This window comes from Rhincodon typus, chromosome 20 (assembly GCF_021869965.1).
Source record: "Rhincodon typus isolate 14 chromosome 20, sRhiTyp1.1, whole genome shotgun sequence".
In the NCBI taxonomy this organism is placed as follows: domain Eukaryota; kingdom Metazoa; phylum Chordata; class Chondrichthyes; order Orectolobiformes; family Rhincodontidae; genus Rhincodon; species Rhincodon typus.
The window spans coordinates 2,175,231-2,186,295 of NC_063351.1; the positions used below are offsets into that span (position 1 = coordinate 2,175,231).

Genomic DNA, 11,065 nt, shown 5'->3' on the forward strand with positions numbered 1-11,065 from the left:
ATCTTGCTGTAAAGCAGTGTGCTACGTCAATCTCACAACTGCATCATTTGCCAGCAGCTTATGCACAAACTTATGGCACATGCAGCAAGTGAGCAGACCTCTCTGAAAGTTTCAGGGGAGTAATTCTCAACTAACTCCTGATGCACCCATCAATTAGGGTATCTGAGTACATTCAGTCAAGGTTAGGCTCCCATAGCAATCCAGGGAATTGGCCATGGTCAGGCATCTGCTTGGAGTAATCACAGTGAGTGGCTCCCTGCCTCTGCCAGGGAGCAGATCATAGTTAACCCAAGGCTTCATAGCACTAATCCAGGTGGTAGGTGTAACATTGGCAGAGGACTTTATAACTACCAGTCAGGGATCTGGGCACTTCTCATCTTGGTCTGGTTAGGTTGCTCAAGGGATGGGCCATAGTCCATTGATGCCACCCGCAGAAGCTAAGGAGAGAGGGGATAGTGGGACAAGGGCAACTGCTAGCATGGGAAGGAGACGCGCCAAGTTATTCTTTGGGACTGGGGACTGGGGCCTGCAGGCTCGGGGGAAAATGGGAGCACAATTATGAAGGGAAAAACAGTATCTGCAAGGCTGAGTTTGGTGAAGTGTGGACTGGACGTGGGTCATACGAGAGGGAGTGTTCATCCACAGTCACGAACACCCTGGCTTCAAGGTTGTGGGGGAGGACACTGTATATGGCTATACTTCCTTTGTTTACTTCATATGCATACACATTAAGATGGAAGCTGAAAGCCATGGCCAAGAGATGAACACTCTTGCTTCCATTGTGCTGGAAATTGGAAGAAAACGACGCAACCACACTTGGAGTGGGCGAGGTAAGTGACTCAACCTCTGAGAGAGGAGGATGCAGGACCCACAGATGTGAGGGATTTTAAAGGGAAACAACATGGTACACAGGCCTAGTGTTGTACAGGACACATAACAGCAGGATCCCTATTACCTGGTTGTCTGAATACATTGTCCGACTGTTTACGTGGCACATTACTGCTCCAGACATCGCTGACCAACTCATTCATGCCAACACATTTGGACAGAGGGGCTGCAAAAGAATAGGGATGTATGAGGAGGGACAAAGATATTAGCAGTGCCCATAGCTCTGTATAGGTCTTGTTTCTTTTATTTCCGGATAATGCAGCAGACTCTCAGCATATACCCCCGTCCTTTGTGGCCATGAAGTGCCTCTAATCCTGTAAAAGTGATATTCATAGCTACACAGAGAGCTGAACAACCAGATATAAAATGAAGTCAATGACAGTTATTAAAGAAGCGCAAAGTAACATTTAGCACATTGTTGCCCTTGCCACTATATCTTACTGTACTCCAGTTTGCCCAAATGGGTGGGGGAGCTGGTTGTTTCACCATGGAGGTGATACATGTGCTGACAGTACCTCCAATACACGAGAAATAGAAGGCATTGTGGCCAGTGTGTGGATGTAGTGTGCAATGAATGAGACTGTGACAGTAGGGTTAAGGTGAGAGTTGCAATGGAATGAAGAACTGTACTTACTTAGTTGATAGGACACCGATATCGTGGCATTCCTGGAGGTCCTGGTCTTCTGCTGCAAGGGCCAAGATTCTCTCCTTGGGAATGGGGAAAAGATCCAAATGTCTGGCACTCATCCATCTGAAGAGGCTGTCTGTGCCCTGATATGTGCTGAATTCTCCTAGAATGAAAGAAAGGGAGAAACTGAGTGAAATTACAGTAAATACTCCTGATGCAAATTGATGAAAGGTGGTGAGGTGTTTCGCGATAGTGAGGATGCAGTGCAGAGGCTGTGCAGGCTAAGTAGTGTGGCAAGTTGGAGTTTGTTAGAGTGAGTGAGGGAAGATATTGCAGGCAATAATCTGAGTGACAACGCATGAGACACGGTGGAATGTGGGTGCAGTAGGAGAGATAGAGTGAGGATGAGGAGGCAAAGTGTCTGGAATTACCCTGGAGGAGCAGAGAAGTTAATTAATCTTCTTATGGTGCTACTGGCCCTTCCTCCAGACTTTGGAGACCACACTGACCTGGGTGGCGACCTCAGGTCAGGTTCTGGTGACATGGCCTTCGCTGTTGGTCCTTCAGGAAGTGGGTGGCCCTCCCCTGCATCACCTCATCCATCAGGTTGGGATTAGGGATTCTAAAAAGAAAAATTTTCAGATACAAGAAAGAACTAAAGTCCACCCAATTCGCTACTGAATTGAAGATTGACCATCTCTCTGGGGTCAACAGTGTGTCATCATTGCTAGGAAACAGAAAGACTGTGAGAATTAACTCATCCCACCCTTGTGGTCTGATCTCTGATCAGTGGAAATAATTTTTCTCTGACTGTATTTTGCCACCCATAAGATTACATTAAACTTTCTATTTTTGCTTGTCTTATTCATGAATGAATGTGTATGTGTTTGGTGTTTTGAAGTAATATAGTAAATTGGTAATCTATTTTTGCTATTTGCTAAATACTAAGTTTTTTTCACAATAGATAACATTATTTCTCTGTTAATGATAAAAAATTATTGTGAATTTCCTCCATCCTGATAGCAGTCAGTCAGGTAAATTGATCACCTTGGTGGTTTAAGTCAGTAGTTGCTATTTGCATGCATTGCGGAATTGTAGGGCTCAAATATTCGCATATTCTTCCCAATTTTGTTGCGACAACTGGCAAGGGCATGCCTAATTGTTCTTGTGATGATAGCAGTAATCCATTTTCTTGAATCACTGTAGTCTAAATATGTTTTAACCCAGTGATGAATTTGTTTCCTTTTCCCTTCCCCTTTCTCTTTCTTTTTCACTTTTGTTTCCCTTTCCTTTCCTTTTCTTTCTTTCCTTTCCTTCCTCTTTCCTTTTTCTATTCCTTCCCTTTCCTTACTTTATATGCCAGCTTGTTGTCTTACTTACAAATGGTTATTTTCCATGTATCCTCTCCTTGGTTATCTACTGGTAACAGTTCAAGGGAAGGCGTTGTTAAAGAAACCTTGCCCAGCTGCGAGCATGCAGTTTGTAGATTGTATATATTGTAGCCAAAGTGCATCAGAAATGGAAGGAGAATATGTTTAAGATGGTGAAAAATGTGATGCAATATTATTACTTTAGTATGATTAATTAGCAAATAGCATATAGCACTACACTTTTCTAATTACGTGAATACTTTTTATCCACAGACCTTTTCTGGCCTTCTTGTGAACTTGCCAAGTATTTCAAAGGGGCTGAACTGGCTGCAATATTTCAGTATCCCTAGGTACAGCTTTGAGGTAAGTTATTGCTGATCTTCATGCTACATTAACAAGGCCAGAACAGTTTGTATTTATACAAACATCCAACCCCAAAAGCCTGTGTTTTTGAATTTAAAACTGTTTGTGACAAGGAGGTATTAAGACAGACATAAGTGACATTTACACATATGTTAGACCTGCACCTAAACACGTAGGCATAATTTGGTGTTGAGCTTCATTGAAATGATCCTTGAATTGGAAAATTGGCCCTGTTGTGTTATATACTTTTCTCTGACTCTAAATTTAGTTCATTGGAAACACTGTTTCACATAGTTAATTTCACTCCAACTCTATGCACTGCATATTTTAATAGACAACAAATAAAGCAATAGCAGAATGTAATTGCATACCACCATTAATGTAGAAATATGACCTAAAGTGCTTCACAGGAGCATTACCATAACTTGATATTGAGCCAAAGGAGGAAACATTAAATTGACTTGGTAAAATTGTTGGTATTGTGGTGACACCCTCAAGGGAATAGAGACATTGAGAGGATTACTGGGGAAATTATAGCACTTGAAACCTGAGGGCATAGATACCAATGCTGGGTGATGGAAGTGGAGAATGCACAACAGGCTAGAGTTGGAAGAAGGCAGAATTCTCTGACAATTTTAGAGCTAGATGAAGTTACAGAAAAAGGGCTATGCCATTGTTGGAATTTAACAGGTGGATGAGAAATTTAAAATTGAGCCATTGTTAGACTTGAAGCTCTAACCTAGGTCAGTGAGCACAGAGATGAGTGCATGGGAGTTGGTGTGAATGTGGATATGGATACCAGAGTTCTGGATGAGCTTACATTTATAAATAGTGGAAGCTGACTGAGAGACGATTAGAAGTGACCTTTGTGAGCATATAGGATTTGATACATTTTGAGATCTTTTATATGTTTGTCCACATAATGTTTACCACAGAGGGTTGTGTTTTTGTTGAAACGGGTGTCTTAAAGTTTGTTTACAGAATGAATTAATTACGTGGCTACAATATCACCAATCTACATACTTAGTCTGGAATTTGTGCTTGATGATTTTTGTATACATTATGTACACACGCCTGATCAACTGGACAGATAGCTATTTGAAAATCTTAAGTCATTTTACATTTAATTATCATGGATTTTACTGTATGGACAGTGCTTTCTGCAAGACCATTCAACTGAGAGTAGTGAGGAGGGGAACACCCAAAGCACTGAACACTCCATTGCTTGCATATGTCTCAGAAGGGTGCCCTAGTGTAAGGTGGACCATTGTCAAACATAATTTGTTGAAGTAAAACAAACATAATGATCAGGGTTGTCAATGTGTAAATAACTGTTGCACTGGATATCTTTGATTTGTCTTACAAGAGGGAATTTAATGAAATAGTCAGTCACCAGAATGTAACTGCCCATGGACCTGGAAAATATCAGTAGTAATCTTACACGATACCTCATTCCTCTGTATCACTTCTTCTGTACCCACCCTTCACCAAAGCTCATGATCTACCACTCTCACCATTTCTTGCAACATCTTACTTCAGTTGCTCTCACCCACCCAAACCCCGACACCACTCAGTTAGCTTGCCATCTGCACTGCCTATTCATTCACTTGGGATGCCACCCTCTCTGCACCAAAAATAACAGCTATGCCACCCACTTTCATCTTCCTTAATACCCCTGTCTGTCTCATTCCAGGAGGGAAATAGCTCACAATAGGGTAATAGGATCAAAAACAGGTGGTGAGCTGCCCAGCATTAGGTTCCTCATTCCTTCTGTGGACAGCATCCTGACTCTGACTACCCCAAGAGGCTGACTGATTGTGCCCAACTCCCTAGACTGGTATCTGAGGCTGCCCTTAACCTGCTGTGCCACAACTCCCTGATAGAGCCCCGATATTCCTGAAGACCTATCACCCTTGTCTTGACTGAGGATGGCTGACAACTATGATAGGCAAACAAGTGATATGAACCTGCCATCTCTGGTTGAGGGGACAAAGTGCAAAAAGGCAAGAGAAAGTGTTGCAAGGGATTGGGGTAGGCTCCGACGGGTGCTATGACAGTGAGCGAACAGCCAAGAGATGCAGCCTGGTCCAGTCCATGAGCTGACTAATATGTCCCTGAGTGTAGCATTACAATGATAGTTGCCAGTGGAGCATTGGAGTGTAGAAGAGTCACGTAAGTGTGTTGGAGATGTGCCATGAGGATTTTTAGAAGCCAACACACAGCAGATACCATTGGATGTTGGGTGCGTGTGTCCACTTCCATGGTGTGTGCCCTGAGATGTTGGTGCCTGATATCTAACATGAAGTTTTTATGGAGCAAGTGAAGGAACTGAATTTGGCAGATACTTGCTGTAGTTTCTATATGAACTTTTCACGACATCTAACTTGGTTGGCACTTTGGGTAAGATAGAAAGCTGATATTAATGAGGTGGGTCGGGCTGTTAACAAGGTGTTTAATAAGCAGTAATCCCCTATAATTGGCAATTCATCACTGACCAGTGAGAAACTCACTACACTACTTGCCAAAAATATAAAAGATGGAGCAATGGACTCTGGTGGTGCAGTGGTAATGTCCCTCCCTCTGAACCAGGAGACCCAGGTGTAAGTCCTGTCTGATCCAGAGGTGTGTAATAACATCTTTGAACACGTCGATGAGGAAATACCTAAAAGATGGAGCAAAACGCTCCCAAAGTCAAATCTGATTCTGCCACAAACCTCACCATAGCCCACACCATTAAGACTAATAAGATTGTCCACATAATCTGGGTTCTGTGCTTACTGATATTACTCTTACATGCTTACCTAACTGAACGTACTACACTGACTCCATGCCACAGAGAGAATAACTGAGGGTAAGGAGGTTACTTTTATATGAGATTACCACATGCCATGATGGCATATAGTTTTCTTAAAGATACACTGCCAGCAATGGTCTGGAATCAATTTCATGATACACCAGGGTTTGAAGCTTGGCTCAGCATCATATAGGACATTGTGAACTGTTTTTTCTCATTCTCCATGTCTAAACAATCCAGCAACACATTGCCAATGAAGGGATCAAGAGGGACAATTGTGAAGTAGATTGGATATCATCAGCATTCACATGGAAGCAGACATACTTTTTGGCAATAAATTTAAGTAACTCTTAAATGTATTTTTTTAAGGCACTGCAGGTAAATGAATTCAGAAATCTGTACTTCTGTAATCATGAACAAAGGAATGTCACAGCACTATCACAGGCGGTAGCCAATTGCTCGGGGAACCTGTCACCAAGTAAAGGAATGTAAGTGTCCATTTGTTATGTACATGAAGGAGAAAGTTTAAAATTATTAACTTTGCTGGAAATGGCTGATTGACCTCGACACAATAGTTAAAAGGGTTGCTTTCATCTTCTCTGAGCTTTTGGCATTTACATTGCTGGTCGTTTTGATCCTATGGCACTTTGTAGAGATGGCAAATTGTAATGGAAAGATTAAAAATACGCAGTTTCTTCCAGTCTTCCCTAACTGACATTATTGACATATGATATCTCTTCAGACATTGTTTAATCCAAAACTTTTTAAAATAATTGCCTATCACACCTGTATCACACCTGTTCTGTGCACAAATCCTGTCAACATTTTATGTTACAAATATTTGCCATTGTAACCCGAACTTGGCATTGGTGACATTATAATTCTACCAATGGTGGAAGAGTATAGTTACAATGTGACCAATTTGCATGAGCAATTTCCATTAAAAGTGTTGAAATAGAAATTTTTAATGTAAATATGAAAATATGAATGTGTCATCTTAACATGAGAACTAAATTACATTCGTTTGTCCTGGACCAATTATTCCCACTGCTTGAGCCCATTTCAGTTGAAAATTAAACTATGACCAGGTTTGTATCCTGTATAATAAATAAAACAAAGAACTGTGGATGCTAGAAATCTGAATAAAAACAGAAATTACTGGAGAAACTCAGCAGGTCTGGTAGCATCCATGGAGAGATAGCACAGTTAATGTTTCGGATCCAGCGACCCTTCTTCAGAACTCTTCAGATCACGTATGTCCAATGGGAATGGGTTTGCAGGTGGTTAAAGTCCACAGGTACTACCACTGTGTTTCCATTATTAGCTATTTTCATCATACACTTTTCTAACTCGACTAAGTTACTGTGTGAAACAGGCAGGGATGTCCTAAAATGTAAATCCAGGTTCCGTGATGTATTTCAAATCCCAACACCATTTTAATACGGTGTAAGTAGCTACCAGTTGAACTTATCAGTTGCAACCTACCGGTAAAAGCTATCAGTTGAATTTACCATGTGGGCATAGAAAATCATTTCTCAAAGCCACTAAAATAGTATTTAAAGGGACGCTGACATAGAAATAAATGGATCTGTCTGCTATTTGTATTCCCAAGATAGTTCACAGATTCCAGGCTTTTTTTTCTGATACATTGTATCTTACTCAGTAAACTATACCAGCTTATCATACATGCTAGTTTATTCTGAACAAACAGCAGCTGGAGGGAGAAGGACAATAGTAGCAATAGTCCTAACAGCAACATGATCAAAAGAATGGTGATCAACAAATGCCCACAAAGAAAAATAAATGAACTAGATTTCACCTTATTATTATTTGAATTTAATGGTCAAATCAAAAGTACTGTGAATTGTACATTGCACTTTGATTGCAGCAAAGTCAGATCTTGTTTTATTCCAAGGCTATTTGCTAATAATCCATGGTGTTTGTTTTATTGTAATTATGACAATTGTGAGCTCACAGGCGAGTTCTTTTTATTTGTTCATGGGATGTGGGCCACCATTTATTGCTCATTCCCAATGCTGTAGAAAAGGTATCGTTGGACTGCCCTCTTGAAGTGCTGTGATCCTTGGAGTGTAGAAACAACCACAGCAGTATTAGGAAGGGCATTTCAGGATTTTGAACCAGCAACAGTGAAGGATTGGTCATATAGTTCCAAGTTAGTTAAGTATATGGCTTGCACAGGAACTTGCAAGTGATAGTATTCCCATGCATCTGCCCTTGTTCTTCTTAGTAGCAGAGGTTGCAGGTTTAGTAAGTGCTGTTGGAACAGCTTTGGTGAGTTAGTGCAGTGCATCTGGTAAATGGTACGCACTACTACCACTGTGAATTAGTGGTAAAGGGATCGAATGTTAAAGGTAGTAGATGGACAGCTTTATTCCAGGTGGTGTCAACCCTCTTGAGTGTTGTTGGAGCTGCAGTCTTCCATGCAAGTGGACAGCATTCCTTCACAGTCCTGATTTGTGCGGTGTAATAGTGGACAGGCACTGGGGAAATGAGAGATAAATTATGCAAGGCAAGATTTGTAGCCTCTGACCCGCTCTTGCAGCCACAATATTTATATGGCTAGTTCAGTTCAGTTTCTGGTCAATGGTAACTCCCATGATGTTGATGGTGGGGGATTCAGTGATGGCAATGCCTTTGAATGTCAAGAGGCAATGGTTAGGTTTTCTCTTCTTGGTGATGACCATTGCCTGGCATTTGGTGGCATGAATGTTACTTGCCACTTATCAGTTCAAACTTGAATATTCTCTAGGTCTTGCAGAATATTGACACAGCCTGCTTCAGTATCTAAGGAATCGTGAATGATGCTGAATATCATAACTCTGTTAGATTCAAAGTTTTAGCGACTATTAACTCCTGTAGATTCAAGATTGTAGCGATCATTACTCTATTGGATTCAAGATTGTATTAGAAAAGGACAAGGATTGGCCTAAAATTAGTGACCTAAAGTGGAAAGGCCAGTTTTAATAAGATAAGATATGATTTGGCCAGAGTGGACTAGGAGCAGATAAATTCAGGTAAATCTGTCTCAGAACTGTGGGATGCGTTCTAGAAGGAAATGTAGAGAGTACAGGGCCAGCATGTTTGAATAAAGAAAAAGGGTGGAACCATCAAATCCTGTGAATCCTGGATATCAAGGGATATACACCATTGATTTAAGAGAAAAAGGGGAGGGATATGACAGATACCAAGGGCTGAAAACAGCAGAGGCCCTAGAAAAGATAGTAAGGACTGCTGGTGCTGGATCAGAGATAGCACAGTGTGGAGCTGGAGGAACACAGCAGGCCAGGCAGCATCAGAGGAGCAGGAAAGTGGACGTTTTGGGTTGGGACCCTTTCTGAAGAAGGGTCCTGACCTGTAACGTCAACTTTGCTGCTCCTCAGATGCTACCTGGCCTGCTGAGGCCCTAGAAGAATGTGCAGGACGGAACTTAAAAGGGAGATTTGAAGATCTAAAAGGGGATTATGAAAGGATACTGGTAGTTAAAATAAAGGCAAGTCCTAAATTGTTCAATAGATACATTTAGGATAAAAGGATAATGAGGGAACAAGTAGGACCCATAAAGGTGCGTAGAACCAGAGGATATAAGTAGGGTTCAAAATGAATACTTTGGGTCATTGTTCACCAGTGAGAGGAACGATATGGCTATAGAAATCAGGGAGAAAGTTTGTGATACAATTAAAAAACATAGACTGAGTTGAGGTTTTGAGCAGCCTGGCAGGCTTAAAAGTAGATGAAATGTATCCTAGGTTGTTGAGTGAGGCAAGGGTGGAAATAGCAGGGACACTTGCAAAGATTTTTGATTCATCTCTGGCCACAGGACTAGAGGATAGCCAATATGATATCGTTATTCATGAAAGGAGCATGGAATAGCCAGGAAACTACAGACCAATCAGTCTAATCTCAGTGATGGGGAAACTATTGTAAGCAATTCTGAGAACAGAATTAATCTTAATTTGGAGAGGCGGGGATTATTCAAGAAAGTCAGCATGATTTTGTTAAGGGGAGGTCATGTCTAACTGGCTTGATTGAACTTTTCGAAGAGATGACCAGATATGTAGACGAGGGAAATGCTTTTGATGGAATATACTTGGACTTCAGCTGGGAAACTGAAAGTAAAGATAAGAGCCCATGGAATCCAAGGAAATTTGGTAAATTAGCTCCACAATTGGCTGAGTGTCAGGAAGCAGAGGGTGATGGTTGAGGGGTGATTTTGTGACTGGAAGTTGTGTTCAATGAGGTCTCACAGCGGTTAGTGTTGGAGCTTGCTGTTGGAGGTTTCGACAATTGATTCAGACTTTAATGTAGAAGGGTTGATCAATAGGTTAGCAGACAATGCAAAAATTTGTGTGGCAGTAAAGTGAGGAGGATAACCTTAATCTACTAGAGGATATAAACAGTCAGATGGGCTAATCAGTGGCAAATGGAACTCAATCCAGATAAATGTGAAGTGATGCACTTGGGCAGGGCAAACAAGACATGGGAATACATAATGAATGGTAGGAACTGGGAAATACTGAGGTTGAGAGGGACAAAGTAATGAGAGTTAAAAAGTTAAACATGATTCGTAGAACACTTCGAAAAATAAAGAAATAAGGTAATTGTTAATATTAAAGTCTTTTGTAGTTTAAACTAGAAAAATGAAGGAATAAGTTAAGAGTTCAACAGTCTTTGATGAGTCTTCTCACAACAACAAAAACAGAAGTGAGGAAGAGTCACTGGACCTGAAACATTAACATTGATTTTTTCTTCACTGATGCTGCCAGACCTGCCAAGCTTTTCCAGCACCTTCTGTTTTTGTTCCTGATTTACAGCATCTGCAGTCCTTTCAATTTTTAGTTGATGAGTCCTCTGCTTATCTCACTCTCCGGAGACCTCAGCTGTTAGTTCTCGATGCTGCTGCCGCAGATACCATCGCTACTGCTCAAACTTCCACCTCTCCAATCTCCTCCTGTGCATTGGGAACATGCCCGGGCAAGATCCACTCACACACCAACCGTGACT

The 11,065-nt window shown here is 41.3% G+C and overlaps 1 protein-coding gene across 1 annotated transcript in view; it reads left to right on the forward strand.

The window, feature by feature from the left end:
* LOC109912406 (broad substrate specificity ATP-binding cassette transporter ABCG2-like) overlaps window positions 1-11,065 on the forward strand; it is a 105,209-nt gene that overhangs the window by 85,837 nt on the left and 8,307 nt on the right. Inside the window, exons 13-14 of the mRNA XM_048609151.1 lie at window positions 3,160-3,249; window positions 6,413-6,531. Coding sequence (XP_048465108.1) covers window positions 3,160-3,249; window positions 6,413-6,531 — 209 coding nt within the window. The remainder of the gene's footprint in view (window positions 1-3,159; window positions 3,250-6,412; window positions 6,532-11,065) is intronic.